Source organism: Colius striatus, chromosome 11 (genome assembly GCF_028858725.1).
Source record: "Colius striatus isolate bColStr4 chromosome 11, bColStr4.1.hap1, whole genome shotgun sequence".
NCBI lineage: Eukaryota > Metazoa > Chordata > Aves > Coliiformes > Coliidae > Colius > Colius striatus.
In genome coordinates this window covers 16,397,258-16,417,171 of record NC_084769.1, presented here as the reverse complement: position 1 = coordinate 16,417,171, position 19,914 = coordinate 16,397,258, and the positions used below count along the sequence as shown (strand labels likewise).

General features: G+C 35.8%; 1 protein-coding gene across 5 annotated transcripts in view; it reads left to right on the top strand.

Moving 5' to 3' along the window:
* MAP3K2 (mitogen-activated protein kinase kinase kinase 2) overlaps positions 1-19,914 on the top strand; it is a 61,585-nt gene that overhangs the window by 21,879 nt on the left and 19,792 nt on the right. For all 5 annotated transcript variants that reach the window (XM_062004686.1, XM_062004687.1, XM_062004683.1 and 2 more), the window contains 8 exons: positions 4,427-4,496; positions 7,208-7,326; positions 8,993-9,033; positions 11,531-11,630; positions 13,178-13,291; positions 14,105-14,204; positions 15,148-15,278; positions 18,203-18,282. In XM_062004686.1, the coding sequence (XP_061860670.1) occupies positions 4,493-4,496; positions 7,208-7,326; positions 8,993-9,033; positions 11,531-11,630; positions 13,178-13,291; positions 14,105-14,204; positions 15,148-15,278; positions 18,203-18,282 (689 nt within the window). In that variant the 5' untranslated portion in view covers positions 4,427-4,492. The remainder of the gene's footprint in view (positions 1-4,426; positions 4,497-7,207; positions 7,327-8,992; positions 9,034-11,530; positions 11,631-13,177; positions 13,292-14,104; positions 14,205-15,147; positions 15,279-18,202; positions 18,283-19,914) is intronic.

The window sequence follows — 19,914 nt, the reverse complement described above, 5'->3', positions numbered from 1 at the left end:
GAGCAATATAATAAGTAATCTCATGCTTGTGTACTTTTATTTCTCAGTAACCAAGTGGCAGCTTAACCTTGTGTTTATTATAGGCAAAGTGTATGCATCTTGATAATTAGCACAGAGTGTTTGAACAGCTAGTTTATCATCCTTATGACTTATTTCCCCTCAGGCTTTGTTTCATTTGCCATGAGAAAGCTAAAAACAATTTCCAAAAGTCACCTGGCTGTTTTCTTCCTTTAATGCCTTTCTCAGATTCTGAAAGACTTCCAGGCTCTGTGGAAGGTTGCTGATGGAAAGTGAATCATGAATATGAATCAGCATCTCTCCACTCTTATATCCAAAATGCTGTTGCTAGGATATTCTTCTTTGTTTGTTACTTATCACATCATCAGCTTTTTGAAATTCACTCTCTGTCATTTTTTCTTTAATCACATTCAAATTCAAGCTGCTTGTGTTTCTCTAAGAGACTTTGGCATCTTCTTATTCTATCTTTGTATCTGCATTTGTGTTTTGCTGCCTTTGCTTCTCCTGAACCTTTCTCTAAGTTCCAGTTTTGTGTTTCACTTCCTTTTTATCCTGTATTTGTCCTGTGTGCGTGTTTTGTTAATGCTACCTTGTAATTGTGGATGACATTATACTTTTTTTCCATTCTATTGAATGTATGTGTTTTAGTTTTAAGAATGTTGGCTTTGGTCAGGTTGTCTTTACTCTCTCATTCTGTTATCATAGCTCGGTGTGAAAATGAGCAGTTAAAACCAGAAGCATTTTCTCAATTTGCAAAGGTTGAAGTCTTCATTAAGTCTGATCTGGGTCACCTGCTTGATTGACATTTAAATATTGTTAGCTTATTTTCGAAGTGACATATTAAATGAAAAAAAAAAGTTTAAGATGTTTAGTTGGTAAATAACTACACTTAAGATTTTAACACAATTTTAATTAAAGATGATAAAGTGAGAAGTCTCCAAGTTATTCAGGGTTTGTTTGTTGTTTTTCTTTTAAGGAATAAGAAGGAAGTGGAAGGGAAATGAAATTGATATTTGCTTATGTAGCTTCAGATGATGAGAGATGCCATAGATTCATACTAAAGAATTAGTTCTTGTAGCTGGAGAAACTTGTAGGAGATATTTCTTAAGATGTTTCTTCTTCAGCTTGCTGCCCTGTATGAACTCCATAGCTCAAGTGTCTTGAGCTTCCAAGTTGGGTTATTTTGGCTAGGTTGAGGAAGAATATCTGAAGTGGTTTTGTTCGGAGGTATAACTTGTTCTTGTTTTCATAAAGTGTGGCAGATGATGTAAAATGACTCATGGAACTTTTTTATTTCTTTGAAATGCTTACAAGGAAGTATTACGAAAGTTCTTCATCCAAAATCATGAAACACAATTTTTATGTTTAATTTGTTAAGACAGCTAATTATATCAGAAATTTTATGAAAAGGACACTAGCTCTCATTTTAAGACAGCTGGATCAAATACAGGACTAAAAAAAGCTTTATAAGCACTTTTGTGACTAATATTTTGGAAGATCCCCCAAGACTACTGTTGATACAAAAAAACATAGCATAGGAAATAATTGAATGAATGTTCTGTTTTGCGCTTTTGAATTTTAGGGATGCTAAAGACACAGAGAATCAGTCACGGAAAAGCTAGCTGTAATATTTTAAGACTGTAAAGGTAATCCCAATTCACTAAGTAAGCCAGATCTGGCATCTTATGTGAGGTCAAGGTCCAATTTTCAGTGATCATTTAGCAAATAAGTGAAAATTCAGCCCCCGTTTTCCTCTCTGCAGATTAGTATGAATTCCTTTCTTTTGTGTCTTCACCATTTACCTTTTCTGTTGTGGAGGAAACAAAGATTTTTCTTAGCCTTTTCTTTTTAAGCAGATTTTTATGTCTTACCCTGTGATGGCATCAAGAAGCTGGAGGCCATGTTAGTAGTAAAAATTGGGATTGTGTCTTGAGACTATGGGCAGCCTATGCCAAATATACATCTCGCTCTTGCAAGCTTGAGTACTTTAAAAGGCATTAGGCAGGAGTTTCTTTCCCACAACATTTCAGAGCTGTTTCAGGTACTGTTTTGAGGCTGTCCATAGACTTGGGAATATGTAGCTGAATACACTTAAATCTTATTTTTAGCCTTATTTTAGTTCTAATGTGCTCTCTTGCATGCTCTCTCAACTGAACTGATTCCTGTTGGCAGAGTGGGACCTCTGGATTTTCTTTAAAAGCTTGATCTCTTCTTGGTTATCATGGAGCGAGCTTGAAATAGACAATAGTAGATGAGTCATCTGATAACGTGGGTAAAAAGCAGCATACAGCAGGGACCTTTATATGCCTCTCAAGTCCAAGTGTCTTTCTGAAAAATATGCCAGGAGTACTTGAAGCTTTCTAATTCCACTGGTGAAATGAAAGCTGCTTAAAAACACTGTTTCCATTAAAGAAGTATGAAAGAGGCACAATGCCACAAACATTTAGATGCCTAATTGAAGATGCTCAGAAATCAAAAATTGTGTTTAACTTGTTAGCTAAAAAATTAGCAGAATATACAAGCAAGGAAGCCTGACTGGCAGGTGCTGAAGGAGCTGGCCCACCTCCCTTCTGTTCTTAGCCATATGCATCCACAGGTGGCCCTGTGCTGGCATCAGCTGTCATTTGATGTGGGTAAGGAGCTAAATCATGAGAAAAAAAATTCTATTTAAACAAAATAAAAGTCATAGTCTGTCAATGTAGCTCCTTGAACAATTTGCAGGGAAATCATGTTTTGTCAAAGTAGGGTAGATCTCTTCGCTCTGAGTTAAATGGATGGTCCACTGCAGCCAGGAAAAGGAAGGCGGGAATAGGCTCTCCTTATTTGCTTACAGTGTCTGCTTAAGAAATGAGAGTTTTCGTCTATGATCTTTTATTAAAAAAATCTGTGTTCTTTGTGTGGTAGCCCGTATTGCAACAAATCTCATTGTCTATTTAGGCATATATATTCATCTTTTTGCTCTTAAGTTCCATAATAGAGAAGCAGCTCTGGAGAGCAGCTGTCTGGAGAGAGACCTGTGAGTGCTGGTTGATAATAAACTAACCATGAGCCAGCAATGTGCCCTCATGACCAAAAAGGCCAATGGCATTCTGGGATGCATCAAGAAGAGTATGGACAGCAGGTTGAGAGAGGTTCTCCTCCCCTTTTGCTCTGCCCTGGTGAGGCCTCATCTGGAGTCCTGTGTCTAGGTCTGGGCTCCTCAGCTCAAGAGGAACAGACAACCTCTGGAGAGAATCCAGCACAGGGCCACCAAGATGATCAGGGGATTGGAGCATCTTCCTTATGAGGAAAGGCTGGGGGAACTGGGGCTGTTTAGTGTAGAGAAGAGGAGACTGAAGGGAGATCTCATTAACATTTACAAATATCTAAATGGTGGGTATCAGGAGCTTGGGACATCCCTTTTTTCTATTGTATCTAGCAACAGGACAAGGGGTAATGGGATGAAGCTGGAACACAAAAAGTTCCATTTAAACATAAGAAAAAACTATTTTACTGCTCAGATGAGGGAGCCCTGGCACAGGCTGCCCAGGGAGGGTGTGGAGTCTCCTTCCCTGGAGGTCTTCAAGACCCACCTGTTCCTATGCAGCCTGATCTAGGTGGACCTGCTTCAACAGGGAGTTTGGACTAGATGATCCCTAAAGGTCCCTTCCAACACCTACCATTGTGTGATTTGATAAGCATCTCATAGAAAGGTTATTCTATTTGGTCCTTAGTTATTGGAGGTTTTTCAGTTAGCTAATGTTCAAGATTATATGATAGACAGGGTTCAGGCATAAATGTGCCTGCTATGTTTCTGCTCTTATAAATAATTTGTATATTGTATAATAAAAGTTAATAACCTGCTGTCTTCCAGAGGCATTTGCTTTTAGGGGTGTTGCAATACCTGTGTAATGTTCTTGCATTATGATTAAAAAACTTCAGCAATTGAAGTATTCTACTGAATATAATCAGTAGATATTGATGCCTTTTGATTTGTAATGTTTCACATTTATTAATGTATATGACTGATATATAAATATAGTTCTGAAAACAGAACTTAAACATCAGTAACGGTATGTTAGATCCTGATGTTGACCCACAATGATCTGTAGTAGTGTGTATCACATGTAGCTGAGTGTTATGGCTAGTTAAGCTATTAAGCATTGTTTCAGGCTATAGACAGAGACAAAAACTGGATTAAGTCTAGAAGTATATTTAATTCAATCTTTGTTTCTTCTCAAAGCCTGTATCTGTTGCTAAGATTTCAGTGAGGCTTTTGAGGACAATGTCCGTTTTCTCCCCATCATATTGCCATTTACAATCTCATTTGTCATTAATCTGCATATTTTATATGTGCGGTTTTAGAAGAACTGCCTGTAAATAATGAAGAGTTGACTGATAATTGTGTATTTTTGGATTTGCATTTTAGGAGATAAAATAATGCTAATGAAGCAACCATTTCCCTGAAGTTCAAGTTTTCAGATTCACTGCCATTATGGGTAAGTCTTGTGTGTCAGGAATATAAAAATTTAATTTGGACACTTCACATTTCTGCTGAATACCAAGAACATTAATGTAGTACCGTTCCTAGGAGATGTGTCCTTTGGTTGTGTAGTTCAATGTAATGTCTATGTGGCAATGTTCAGCCAGCAGTGTGCCCAGGTGGCCAAGAAGGCCAGTGGCATCCTGGCTTGTGTCACATATGGTGTGGCTAACAGGACTAGTCAAGTGATTGTCCTTCTGAACTCAGCACTGGTGAGGCTGCATCTCAAGTGCTATGTTCTGTTTTGGGCCCCAGTAACAGGAAGGTATTGAGGTGCTGGAGTGTGTCCAGAGACAGGCAAGGAAGTTTTTTAAGTATCTAGAGGATAAGTGTGATGAGCGGCTGAGGGAACTACAGTGGTTTAACCTGGAGAAGAGGAAGTTGAGAGGAGACATGGTCACTCTTTACGACTACCTGAAAGGAGATTGTAGTGAGGTGGCGGGGGGGGGTCAGTCTCTTCTCTCAAGTAAAAAGTGATAAAATGAGAGTAAATGACCTCAAGTGGCCAGAAGACATTTAGATTGGACGTTAGAAAGAGCTTGTTCACTGAGAGGGTTGTTAGACACAGGCTGCCCAGGGAGGTGGTGAAGTCCTCATCCCTAGAGATATTGAAAAATTGTGTAGATGAGGTGCTGAGGGACATGGGTGAGTGATTGACTTGGCAGTGTCAGGTGAGTGGTCAGACCCAATGATCTTTAAAGGTTTTTTCCAACCAAAACAATTCTATGACTGTAACTTAAAAACCCAACTATAGGAAATTGAGATTCATGGTATTAGGGTACCATGCAATATTTTCTATGCTTTAAACGGTAATGGGTATTGCAGAAAAAAGACAAACCACAAAGACTGTATTAAAGAATTGTATCATACCGTCTTGTCATTGCAATGCAAAGCCAGGACTGTGTAGATGCTCTATTTTTTTTTCTAATATATACCACATTTGTATTAGTTGTCTATGCTTTTTAGTGAGTTGATCATATTGTTATTGTATCACTTATTTGTGCTCATTCTCAAAAAAATCCCAAGAAACCAACCAACCAAAACACACTTTTTTTTTAACTTCTGTTCATCTTTTATTGTTATGCTATATTTTTTTCCAGACCTCACACTTAATAATAAAGCAGCAGGATCTAGGAACACAACACTCTATATTTCTGATATTCTCCAATATTTTTGTGAGAAATGACGACTCTCATGTTGTATATCCAGTAAACTTCAGATGCTCTGGTTTCCTTTGTATGAAAAAAACTACTTAGTGACCACGGAGTATTAAATGTCCTCCAACACACTGCTAAAAGAACAGTTTTATTTTTTTAATCACAACACATTCGAATAGGCTGTAATAGATTGACTTTTTAAATTGTGGCGTGTTTAACTGAGCTGCAAGCTGCTTCAATTCTGCCATTAAATATAGCTAGTAAAACTTATGGTAGATCTGCGTATCTTAGTAGAGTTATACATAGTGACATCATGAGTGATGATCAAAGCTACTTATTTTCTGACCAACTTTCTGGCCTATTAGGAGTCTATGAAATGACAACATTAAAATTGCATGACTTCCTGATAAATATATTTGCTTATATTTGAATAGAGCATGAAGGAATTCTCATAGTTGCTGAATATCTGGACTGCTTGCTTGCTGACTTTAATGCTGAGTTTTTCTTATGTTTGAGCAATACTGTTCTTTGTAAATCATAGCACTTTAGCCATGAGTTCTTCAGCAAACATATCCCCTGTGAAGTAATGAGAAGGCATAGAATCAATACCTTTGTAGATAAATCTTGTTATCCTGCATTCTAGATGCATGTGGAGTATAGTACTGTTGCTGTGTCAAGGAATTAATACAAAATACTAATAACAAATAAATTTCCCTGAGTGATGGACATACAGGCTTTTGAGCCTCGTGAGTGCTTTCCTGTCTAAAGGAGAGCCCCAGTTCTAGAGCAAACCTTGTCTAGCATGGCTGCAGATAATCAGGATTTAGGCCTTTCTGTGAACTCGAAATCTGAGCTGCATAGCAGTCCTACTCCTAAATTGTTTCCTGGATTCAGTGCTTCTCTTTCTCCATGTGAATTACTCCTGTAAGCCTTTTTTGGTTTTTTGTTTTTTGGTTTTTTTTAATTCCTGTGTGGGCCATTAGCAGATGCTTAGACAGTGGATGTATTCCTCTGGGAGTTTGTTTATGCTTCCTATATGCATGACCATACCTGTTCAGGACAGGAAAAATGGTTCAAAAGTACTTACTCTATTTTATGAAGCTGATGGGGGAAGCAAAAAGTATAATTTCTAGTTAATGTCTCATCCATAGACATTAGTTGAAATAAAGTAGATAAACCTTTTTGCTTCCTTTGTCCTTCTATTATTAACAGAGCCTGCAGTTCTATAGAGCTGTCTGTCTTTGCTGTGACTTCAGGTTTTAAAATCTGCCATTTAAATGTGTTTACTGATTGAGATGTTTGTTTCCTTTAAGCACTGTTGATGATAAATAAAATAAAAATCTTTGCAACATGGCAATAATTGTTTTTTTAATTTGGCAATTATGTATTGAAGGATAGTACAGACTTTTAGATTTTAGAATAATGCCTGCCTAATTGAAATGAGACAGTAATGCACTTCAGATGTAACAGTCATTTACGCTTCTCTTATCTGGTCTTTTTCTCTGAGCAGATGAGCAGCAAGCTTTGAATTCGATCATGCAGGATTTGGCTGTACTTCATAAGGCCAGTCGTCCTGTATTACCCCAGCAAGAAACAGGAAAACCAAAGTCATCTTCTCCTAAAAAACAGGTAATCTTTTATGTCCTTACTAACTTATTGAACACAGAATATCCTGCTGTGACTTCTACAATTATTTTTCTTGCCACACCAGTGAGCATACCAGAATGAGCTATTAGTCTCCCACGTGTGCTGCCATTTTCTTTATTCGTATTTTTAAATTAGCAGCAAAATGAAATGGTGGCATTTCAGACCAGATCATAGTGTATGCTTAAATGATTCTGATTCTGATAAATTAAAGATTATAGGTGTATTTTGACACTGTATGTGGATTGATGGTATTGTTATTATTATTTGATTGTTACTACTTTAAAATATCGAGGTATCCTAGAATCTCTTGTAAGAAATGCTGCTTTAGAATTATTTTTATCTTGCTAAAACATACTAAATAATAGTACAGCAACAGAAACATACTTAAACTCCTTTGCTGCATCTTTGACTTCAATTTTTTGTTTGTTCATGTGCTGGAAATTTGACTTCTTTTCAGATGTATCTTTTTCTGCAGATACTGAGCACAGATGGAGAAGTAGCACATACTTAGTTGATAAGTTTGAATTACTATACAGATTAGGAGAAGAGAGGGTATATAGACTTTTGCCCAAGTTGTTGTAATAGCCCTATTGAGTTAACTGTATGTTTGATTTGATCCTTAAATGACAGTGCAATATTTCATGAATCTTCAGTTTGTGCAGTCTTTGTTATAAGCTGTTAAAGTTCGAAGTTGAATATTCTAATATATTTGACTCTTTAAACAGTAAAAATCTGATGGCTATGTCTTTTTCATTCTGTGCTTTAAAAGCTGTAAGAGCTCAGTATATAATGCAACAGTGTTTTGCTAGGATCTTACAACTCAGTTCTAAGCTGTGACTTCTAGTAATGGGTATATATGATCCAAAATGATTTGAATATCATACATATTTAGAAAGTTAGAAGAGAAATGGCTGATCTGTTTCTGAATTTTGATTTGGTGGTGGTGAATGGGAAATACACGTTTTTCATTCTGTTTATATTTGTGAAATTTGAAAGTAATCAGTTGTGAATCAAGTAGTTTTTGTGGAAGATACAACACTGTTGTTTGGATATAATCTCTGTGTTTGTTTTTTTTTTCTCTACGACAGTTGCTAATAAGATTTGATTCTTAAAATTATAGTTTTGTAAAACAATTTTATTTCCCTGTAACTGCAGATATTTACAGTTCTCTTTGTTATTGGGTTGAATGCTGGCTTAATTACATGTGTGGGTTTCTATGGTAATGCTTATGAAACGAGGTATGTTTCTTAAACCTGAAATGCTCAGCTCTGAAGTGTGCATAAAAATCTGTTAGAGTAGCTAAATCTACCTGCCTGTTTGTGTTAGACAATTTATTGGTAATTAGTTCCACACTGAATTTGAAATCATCAGTCTGTTAAACATTAAAATTGATAAAGAAATAATGTGTTTACTTACAGAAGCATTCATTGTACTTCAGAAATATTTTTTTTTTTAATTTTTGACACATTTAAGCCTCTATCAGCTCAGCAGAAATAGCTTGTTAGGATGCTTGGTCTATCAGAAAGGACAGAAAATTAATAAGGACTAAAGGTACTTCAGGTATAGGACTACTGAATGGACTTTCGTGGTCTTCATTGAAGGAGGTAGTAATGAATTAATAGTGATTCTTTTATCTCTTTTCTGACAGAATGATGTTAGAGTCAAATTTGAACATCGAGGTGAAAAAAGGTAAGGTGGGAAAATGGTAGTGTTGTGTTTTAATTATTCTTAGAATTTTATTGGGCTCCTATCATAAAACTTAGTGATCAAAATGTTTTGGATATCTAAGTGTATTTGGTTTGAGCTTAAGCTTAATTTTTATATGAACATAATTTGAGAATTAATCTGTTGAAGTGGTGGTCACTAAGATACACATAAATGCAGAAGTATTTTGCAGTAGCTAGGTTCTGTGGAACATCCTTCATTTAGTTACTCTTCAGGTAGATGTCAGTAGCCCAGAACTTTTACTTGGATCATTAGCATAGATCTGAAATGTGAGTAGACCAGCAAATAATTTCTTAATAATTAGACATCATGTGTGTCACAAATACATAGTAATACATTGTTACTGTAACAGACAGAGGAAGAAGCCTAGATTTTGAAGTCCAATATAGGATTGTACTTTGGAGGAACCAATCTGAGAACTGTAGTGAGAAAGTTTATTAGACTTTATAATTTTTTTGTTTTCACTGATAATTTGGGATAATCAGTTTGTTTTCATTTTGAGTATGAGGTGAATATGTACATGCTTAAAGTATATACAAACACTTGTCTGTCTCTGCTCTCCTGGCTGCTCAAAAGTTTTACAGAAGTCAGCATATAGCTCCATGCACAAATGGTTTGTGGACAACTCATTTTGTCAATCTCTTGAAAGCATAAACCTTCATTGTACTACAGAGAAATAGTTATAGAATAAGATCTTTGAAAATACTCAGTGAAAAAGGAGATAATGTCCAATTTGCCAATAGAAATGGTAAATTCCTGAAGTAAAGATAGCTGCAGAAGGAAACCTGTGCTACTTCTGGCCTGTCTTTAGGGTGACGTACAATAGATCAATGTGTGTCCACGCTGTTTGCACTATGTGTCTTCTCTTTATATGGGGTAGTAAAATAGCAGTAAGTTCCCTAGGTATTAACGTTTTTCAGGTTCTTTCTGTCGCTATCCTGAACGTGACATGTAACAGCACATCAGTAATGGTCGAGTGCTATAAATAATTTGGAGGAAATAAGACTTTGTAAAAGCTTTGAAAATTGAGAACTCCTGTACCTCGCAATTTCTTGTGCAATAAACGGAAACATGAATTTAAAACACAACTGTTTACTCACTACCATTCTGCTCAGATAGTGCAGTTTTGCAGTTTATCATAATTCACTTTCACAGTAGACTGATCAGTTCAATATGAATACAAGCATAAAGTAAGTGTGTGGAAGCATACCTTTCCCAAGCTTTTATGCTGATGGGCTTGGCTCTGTTTTGGATTGTCCCAAGTAACTTGAACCTGCTTACCTAGAGGTACTGGGCAGCCCAGGCTGATTGCTCAGCGTGAGTTATGAGACTTTTGTTGTCTGAGCATGTGTATCTAAAGACGAAATAATGAAATTATGCAAGAAAAATAAGTTATGCAATGGCTTTCTCAGTGTTTTTTAAAAGAGGAAGTGGAAAACAGAAGTAATTCCAGAGTTTCTTTCAGTAGTGAATGTTTCACTCATATATATACCAAGGAATGTGCTGTGTGATGGGCAGAGTTCCAGTCTTACTAAACAAATTAACTACAGTGAGAAGTGGTGTTGTGTTGTGGTTTTTTCAAGTTGTTGTTGTTTTGGTTTTTTTAATACTTCTTAATTGGAAGTGGCCTGACTTCTATCCTCATTTTGCTCAGAAATATTGTTCTCTAACCAGTGTACCAACTGAAACAGTGGAGAAAGGGGCCGTTACCCTGTGATAATTTTTCTGCTTCACAGAATTTGAGTGTTATTTGTTTTTTGAATGTGAATTGAATATACCTCACTAGCTTAGTCACTTCTAAAAACTATTTTTGTTTAATGATGGTGTGTCTTGAATAATACTCTGGGTTTCTGTAGTAAAAGGTCATTTACAGGAATTTTGAGCTATTTGGTTTGGTAAGACATTGAGTTAAAAGAAAGTCTGAATTGTTGCCCTACAACTGCACCATTCTTACAGAAGCATGCCTAAAGCACAGTTAGAGATGGACTCAGCAGTTTAAGTGTGTAATTCATGATGGTAAAAGATGGTGACATTTAGGTACCTCCCTCAGTTAAGAGGAGGACTTAAAAATGGGGACACTAGCATCTTTTCTGGTGCTTATGCTTATCAGCCTGTGCTATTCCATTGTCTTAATTTTCTGAAGTAGAAAATTTTAGAAGTTTCTTAGAATTTGCCTCTGGAATGGGGGCATGCAAAGCATTAAGTGAACAAAAAAGTCGTATGCAAGCAAGTAAAATAACATAATAAAGTCTAATTTTATGCATGGTTATCCTTTTAAACTTTTTTACTGCTTTTATCTCTTTTTCTAATGACTCCATGTGAAGGACAGTAAATAAAGCATAGCCTCTTACAGGGTTTTTTTTAGTAATAAACTAATTTCTAAGATTGTTCTTATGAAAATCTGGCAACTCATTACTCAAGTAATGGATAAAAATTCTTTGTAACTTAAATTGTGTTTCAGGATCCTGCAATTACCAAGGCCTGTTAAACTTGAAGATCTGGCAGCCAAAGCTAAAGTTGCTTTTGGACAGACTATGGATTTACATTACAGCAATAATGAGGTAATATTCTGTGTCTTCTAAATTCTCAGTGACTTGTACATTGACTATGAGGAGAATTGTATCTTAATGAATTATGTCTTGGACTTGATTTGGAATGGGTAAGTTGTCTTTCTGCTCTGCCACAGTCCTGTGGTGTGACTTTGGGAAAGCTTTGTTGTGTTCATAAATTTTAAATTACTTTTTACACTTTCTTTCATAATTTTATTTTTTTAAGGATTAATTTGTTAGGTAGTCTCTAGAATGCTGCATTTAGTAATGTTTAGATTGGAGAACTAGGCTTAGCTGTTGCTTTGCTTAAAGTGACTGGGTTACAAAGTCTTCCTGGCAACAGTGCTAGTGCCATCAAGCCACTTATAACTGGTCGATATTACTTCCAGCATTTATTTAGAAGTAGAGGTGGAATTACTAATAGGAAATATATTTACAGATTCAAGATCCATTCTTAGGAGTTACTTCTGAATTTTGTCTTGAGTCAGCAAATTGCATGGAGGAGTGCATACACAACATAATCACTTGTAACTGCTGTTTGGTGGTTACTTGTTACCTTGCTAGGCACTTTTCTGAAACATCCGCAAAATGAAGAACTCCAGCAGAAGGCTTTTGGGGATCAGGAAGGTCAGAAGAAGTGGTCGTTCACGATACTTTAGCCTCAGCTTCTTCCTCTGATAGATTTTTAGGCATTTGAACAGGTTTTCTGCTTGTCAGCTTCCGCACTGGTTAGCAAATCATCTCATTGCCTTGTAGAAATGTGATGGTAATAACCTGTCATTAGCATTAAAACTGAAAATTCAAGTGAAGAGTATGCTCATTTGTTATCAAGACCTTCCTTCCTTATTCCCATTTCTTTTTGTATGAAAGTATTTCATCTGATGTGTTTGAGCATCAGTGACTGAGACTGTTTAGAAGTAGAATTGAGCTTTTTAAAAACTATATTGTGTTTTGTTACAAGCAGAAGTTTTAAGTTGAACTCCTTAAATATAAGCCAAATTTTAATCATCATAGAACTCAGATCCCAAGTGCATTTCAATGGCATAATATTTTCTGTTCTAAAGATATATGTATACCAAGTTAGTTCTAATTAATTAGATACAAGCGCAATTGTAGTGAGGACTACAGTTGTTCCACGTGGATCATATCTTATCTGATACACATCCTTAACAAAGTCTATTTTTCAATGGAGAAATTCTGTTAGTGATGCAACTTGGGATATAGTTGTAGTATTGTTTAAAAAAAAAAGTGCTTTATGCTCTATGAAATAGGGCTTATTTTATCTTATAGACTTGAGTTAATGTAGTCCATGGTAAAGACATTGAACTGTGTCATCTGTTGCACCTTTGTTCTGAAGACATGTTTCACCATGCTGTACCTATTAAAAGCATCTGAAGGACTGAACTTCATACATTTTGGTGCTAATTTGAGGCGTCAGTTTCAAGTTGTTTGGAGTTAAAGGAAAGAGAGCATAAGTTTGTTTCTCTTCCTCGCTTCTTTCTTGTGCCATTTTTTAAGACATCTTTTTTAATTAATAATTTTTCCTGGGTTTTTTGTAGCTTGTAATTCCATTAACCACACAAGATGACCTGGACAAAGCTGTTGAGCTGCTTGACCGTAGTGTTCATATGAAGAGTCTCAAGATATTGCTTGTAATACATGGAAATACACAGGTATCAGTTGACATACTAAATGTCTTTTTCCTCAGTTTTGGTATGGAAGTATACTTTGTATCTATTTTTAAAGGTAATGTGTTTCCAATTGAAAATACTACTAATTCCTTCTTCAATTGACTTTAAGCATTTATTAGCATTTTGTATTGACTCAGTTTTAAGTTCTTCCTAGATCCTGTTCTTCTCTGTTTTCCCTCCCTACAGTGGTGCAAAAATGTTCCTAAATAGGATGATGATGAGTTACAAATTTGAGAAGTGCATAGAATTTAAGTAACTGTAGCTATTTGAAACCTTTCTTTAAGTCATATGTTGGTGACTCTCCTTGGTGGCTAGTTCAGTATTTTTGTAGAAAACAGCAGTGGACTATAGCCTAAATACTGAGTTAATTTGGTATTACCTAACACGTCATGGCCTTGATATAGGATATGTATAGGATTTGTATACTTGTCTTCTTGCCCAGGGAGGTGGTGGAGTCCCCATCCCTGGAGATATTTAAAAGCCTCGTAGTTGAGGTGCTGGGGGATGTGGCTTAGGGGTGGGCTTGGCAGTGTGAGGTTAGTGGTTGGACTTGATGAACTTAAATGTCTTTTCCAACCAAAATGATGCTGTGATTCTAGTACATATCGAGAATGACTTTTAAATATTAAGCATAAGCTACTAAAATAGATTAATTTTGTGTTAAATTGGCTAGCTCCTTTCTGACTACTTGAAAAGAAGGATTGTGATGCACAAAGCTTAGAAAGTTTGCAAAATGTTTTAATTGTCAGGAGTGAAAAGTAATAACTGCAGTTTGTAATATGTATGCATTTTCAGTCACCCAGTGTAAATAATGTGGAACCCTTGCCCTCACTGGAAGATTTAGATAATACAGTGTTTGGTGTGCGAGACAGAAAAAGTCGACTGTCTGTAATAGGTAAGCTACATTTTTAAATAGCTTTACCTGTAAAAGTGTTTCTTTTGTAATATTCTCTTGCTCTCAACACAGAGTGTTTGAATATCTCATACTCATTAATGACTCCTACAGAGTTTTCAATTGGGAAAGGAGACTTTGACTTTTAAGTAAAAGGTGACTTAAATAAATATGATACAGAAAATTAACAGAAAAAATCACAGGAAAATAAACTTACGTAGCATTATCAGAGGTAACTTATCCTACAAAACTGACATTAGTAATCTGCTTTATTTTCAGATACAGGAATGAATTACTGAAAAATCTGTTTATGTAGATGGCAGTGTGTTTCCTTGCCCGATTTAGGGCTCCCATATGTTTTTTTAATCTTAATTGGTGAACATTTGTTTGAGATACTTGCTTTGATATAACCTTTTTGCTTATTCATGTTTTAAAGTTGGTGTGATGTTAACTTCCAAATTTAATTATGAAACTAGAGTGTTTAATGAACATTTTTTAATGCAATTTAATTTATTATGCCTTTATTTGAATTGAGGTTTTCATGTTCTTTCAGGCATAATATGCTACAAAGGAAAACTGAAATTCTTAAGAGTATAAAAGGATTAGTTGACATGGGTGGAAGGGTTTGGATTTTAATTTTGTTTCTAAAGAATACATTTACCCAGCTAAATGTGTGGGCAAATTACATGTCTTCCTATGTAAGGACAATTCTTTTTAATGCCATTGAGGCAACCCTGCTGCAAATTTTTCATACTTCTTGGATCACAGAGATTAAATGCTATACATAAGCCTTGTATTGCGTAGGTCTTAGGGCTTTAGGAAGGTTTCTAAAGCAAGAAGTGATCCAGGCAGGCTTAGTGCCTGTGAAGCATTTGAATAATTCTGGGTTATAATTCTGGATTCTGGTTTTGTGAAGAGACTCTGACCAGCCCTTTTCTTTTAAAAGGTTCTAATACTCGTGATAGGAGTTCACCTCCCCCAGGATACATTCCAGATGAACTGCATCAGGTGGCCCGAAATGGGTCCTTCACCAGTATCAACAGTGAAGGTGAATTCATTCCAGAAAGTATGGATCAGGTATGTGTGTGATTTATTAAAACTAAAGTTTTTGTTAGGTTAATTTATTTGAAATACTGCTGTTCAAGAAGGATATGGAATTGTTAGAACAGCTAAAAAACCAGCTAGAAAACGATCTGATAGAAGGCTAAAAGAATTGTGTTTGTTCAGTCTTGCAGAACCTGGTTTTTTTTTTCTCTGTAAATTTCCTTCAATCATTTAAATATGTTGCTACAAGGAGAAATGGAAATTAAGAATATTACCTGATAGATAAATGAGATAGATAATTACAGCAAGACATGTCTACATTAGAAAGCACTATTTTAATGAGAAGAGTATGTAAGCAAGAACAGTTTTACACATTTCTCAGGTAATTAAAGGACGTTTTAAGGAAGAGTTTGGCTCTGTCAAAATTATTTGGAGTTGGGTGATGTTGTTTGGAGCAAGGTGATGGCAGTGGGCCTGATATAAATAAGCTCTGAAATACTTTCCATGGTCATGTTTTTGTATGAGGATCATCAATGTATGCTATTTTGTTCTCCTTTTATTCATCTGCTTTCTTGGTGTGGGATATCAACACACTTAGCATGAATAAAAATGCTGCTTTCTGAATATCAAAATTGCCCTTAAAAGCAGCAGGAAAAGATGGAGGAATGTCACGGCTCACGGAATTGGCAATGGAGAAAGAGATATTTTAAGGATGAAGAAAAACTACGCTGTGTACCCGAATCATTTCAAGTTCTTGTTGACATTGGCACTGCATTCACAAATGGCAAGAGGCAATGGTTTTTATGAGCTGACTAAATGAGACACAGATGATAGAATAAAAATAGAGGCAAAGAGATTGTGTAATTTGTTGCGCACTTTTAATGGTTGAGCTGGGAATAGAGACTAAATCTCCTAATTTCCACATCAGGGTGCTGTTCATTGTCAGCCACATGTTCAGATCTAGCCCAAACCTGGATTCATTCAATGAAATAGTTACTTTTGGCCAGGATGTAGTGATATTTGGTCATTGACTGGTCAGAAAGATGATCTCTGAGGCCCGGGGTGTTCTTTCACTGTAGAGTATTAAAAAAAACCAGGTTATCTGTTAGGTATACATTGCTGTGTAAGCTGTCAGCAGGATTTAAAACCAGGAATTTTTCTTTCCTATGATGAGGCAGCTTAGAGTGAACTAACCAAGCAAGAGCCATATTGGAGTGTTGGGAACTCACAACCTCTGTTTATTCCCTTTCCTCTTAAGTTTCCCTATCACTTTGGTGAGTGTTGGCCAAGCTACGTACGTTTGTCATAGCCTGACCCACAAAGACAAGAGAGGAATGTAGGCATTGGGGGTTTTGCTTTGCTCTCCTGTTGATGTGCCTGAGCACAGCTATTCACATCCTAACAGCAGATGCCATGCATTCTCTACAAAAGAGATGATGAGTTGGATATGTGTACCATGGTCTGCCAGTCGGACCATAATGCATTAAGTTATATAGGTAATTAATATGGCAGCAGAGGGATTTTTTTGCCTTTCAGGGCTCACTGTTCAGCTGGAGACAAGAGGAATATAATTGCTAAACCTCTGGTAAATGTTGCCCTGCTTGATACAGGGTTCATTTGAGTGTCTGAGTTTGCTGCAAACTCACTTTCTGGACACTTAATTGGTCCTTAATTGGTTCTTGGCAAAATATGTGCACCGACCCTTTAAGATGCAGCACAAGCCATAAAAATTGGAGGGGTAACTACTTAATTTGCAGTACAAGACTGCTGTCCAATTAATAGAAAATAATAGATGTTACAAAATATACCAATACAAACTTTATTTTGAGAAGGAACTCGTTTTAAGACAACAGATGAGCTTTTCCATCTGTTTTTGAGAGGCGAGCTGGTAAAATTGGCACATTCAGTAATTCAAAATTTACATTCTTTCCACTTCCTCTGAAAAATTAAACTGTTTCAAATGTCTTTACTATGAAAGAGAAGAGAGTGATGCTTGCCTGTCATTAAATTTAAGGCTCTAAGGGTAGTAGTGTGAGATAATCAAGAGCATCCTATTTCTCCAGGCTGAGATTCCTTTTGGTTTTTGGTTTTTGTTTTTTTTCCCCTGGATTAGAATTTGAGACACAGAGAAAGTGATGATTGTTTTCATTATGTAATACCTGTGGCCTAGATAGTCTGCTTTATGACTTCTTCAGACTGATAACCTGACAGATTTCATACATCTCATGAGCTTTGATTAGTAGGTCATCAAAAGGTTTTAGGGAAATACATAATCTGTCTTCGGTGTTTTTGTGAACTACAGTTTCACATGAAGGCTTATTTTATGTGAAACAAGGTTTGGGTGAAAAGGGAGAGTGTTCATACATTTTGTTCATTCTCTCTCTTCCCTCTTCCGTTTTCTCTTTGGTTCTATTTAAAAATCTGCATAACTCACTTGGAGTCCTAACTAGAGATGAATACTTAAAAACCTTGTATAGTATTTTATTTCAGCTGTTTTCTGTGACTGCTAGTTAGCCAAACTTAAGCAACTACAGAGATTGTATAAATTGTATGTATCATAATCTGTCGTATATTTGAGAATTTTTTTCTTTGCTAAAAAAATCAATATTTCTTTTTTTTTTAAACTGTCTCAGCTTTTTATCCTATAGAGACTTTATTTTTGTTATTCTGTTAATTTGCTGTCCTGCAGATACTGCTCTAGTATTGACAATGGCATATGCAGGGAGAATGTAGCACTGCCACTTAGGTTTAGTTGTGAGGAAAGTGATGATGTGCTTTCAGGATTGCAGAATGCAATGCAGGTTCGACTATGGCAGTTAACTTTTTCTCTGGTAATCAGTAATTTTTCTTCTGTTTTTTATTAGATGATTCAAAACAGAAACTTTCATGCATGTTTTTAAAAAACAAACAAACAAACAGGAACTTGAACTTGTTGGTCTTTCTCTGTTACTTATTAGATGCTGGATCCATTATCTTTGAGCAGTCCTGAAAACTCTGGCTCGGGAAGCTGTCCCTCACTTGACAGCCCTTTAGATGGGTAAAAATTGTTTAAATTCTTAATTTGTCTTTATTACATTGCATAATGTATCAGTTGTAACATACAATAACTCTCTAGTGACAGCTATTGCTGCACTTCTTCCAGAAATTCCTCTGTAAATTACAGAACATTTGTAAAAGCTTATTGAAACTTAATTGCTTACTAATGCACAGAAAACAGAAGTAGGGTTTTTTTTTAATAATTTGCATTTGAAACAGAAAAATTTACACTTTGTCTTCTACAAAAATGTACCACAGATTTTTACTAAATTTTACCAATCTTGTATTGGTAAAGAACATTGTGAAGAACGTTCCCTGGCAGTGAGATCCCCCATTAAATGAACATTCCTTAGGTACTGCTATATGAAGTAAACTTCCTTTTTCCAAGGCAGAGGGTACTCAGGTCAAGGAATAGTGTAGAAACATTTCAAGACTCCAACAGACAATCGCCTTCTTTTCTTTGCAGTTGCTATCTATTCCTCTCCCCTTATTCCCATTATCTGTCTTAGTTGGCAAGAGGCTGTGTGTACTGTAATGGATCTGGAGATCTGGTTTGATTGACCTGTTAGGAAATTCATCTGTTTTGGAAGAGAGTCCACAATTTCTTAGCCACAAAGTAAGCCAAACAGCACATTCTTCTGTTTGGCTATGGTTAGTCAGGCAAATAACCACGTATCTTGTGCAGGTTGGCTACTTGTTTATTTAGAACAGATACACAAATAATACTTCTAATTAAATATTTAACTTCATATTTAGGTTACAAGTTGGAAATCCTTACCTGTGGCAGTTAATGAGACCTATAGTATTCCATAATACCATTTCGTTTGAGAATGTGGTTTAAGGACATAAACACATTTTGTCTAACAAACTTTTCATTTAAATAATGAGTCTACATCTCACAAGCAAGAAAAAAATAGATGTGAAAAGTATTTTGTGGTTGGAATGTGACAGGTTATACACACACACACACACACACACAGAGTTTAATGTAGCTACATAGGATGGAAATTCTACCAAATTGCTGTATTTTTAGATTTTGTTTGGGTGTGGGTAAATGGAAGAGAGGAAAACAAAGCAATCTTGATTTGACTTAGTTTCTTTTTCAAAACTTCTTTTGCTTGTTTATTACTTCATTTGTCACTTCTACTTAGTTTGTTTTCTTTTTTTTTTTTTTTTCTTTTCATTCAAATATTTCCCACAAAGTGTAGGTTTTGTGTCTCCATTTAGCTTCTGTTACCCATTAGAGAAATTCTTACCAGAAAAAGGAGGACATTGTTTTGGTATGTTTATGGAAATATACTGTAATCGGTTGCTCTGACTGGCAATCCCATCCATTCCTTTTGGTGGCTGGGAGTTACATACCAACTGTAGGTAAGAAACAATGTGATCATGTAAGAACCACAAAATTCTTCATCATTCTGTAACTCGATAAAATTACTGTCTTTATCTTATGACTTTTATGGAGAGAAGAGGAAACATTTTGAAACGTTAAAAGGTTCTGCATTTCTTTGGTTAAATTTCCTCAAGAATTTTTGCCAGTCTATAAACTTGTTTGGCCATAGAGGTGTTAAATAGTGCTCCTTTGTGGCTTTACTTGTGATAATTGATGTGTTTACTAATACCATGGCTCATT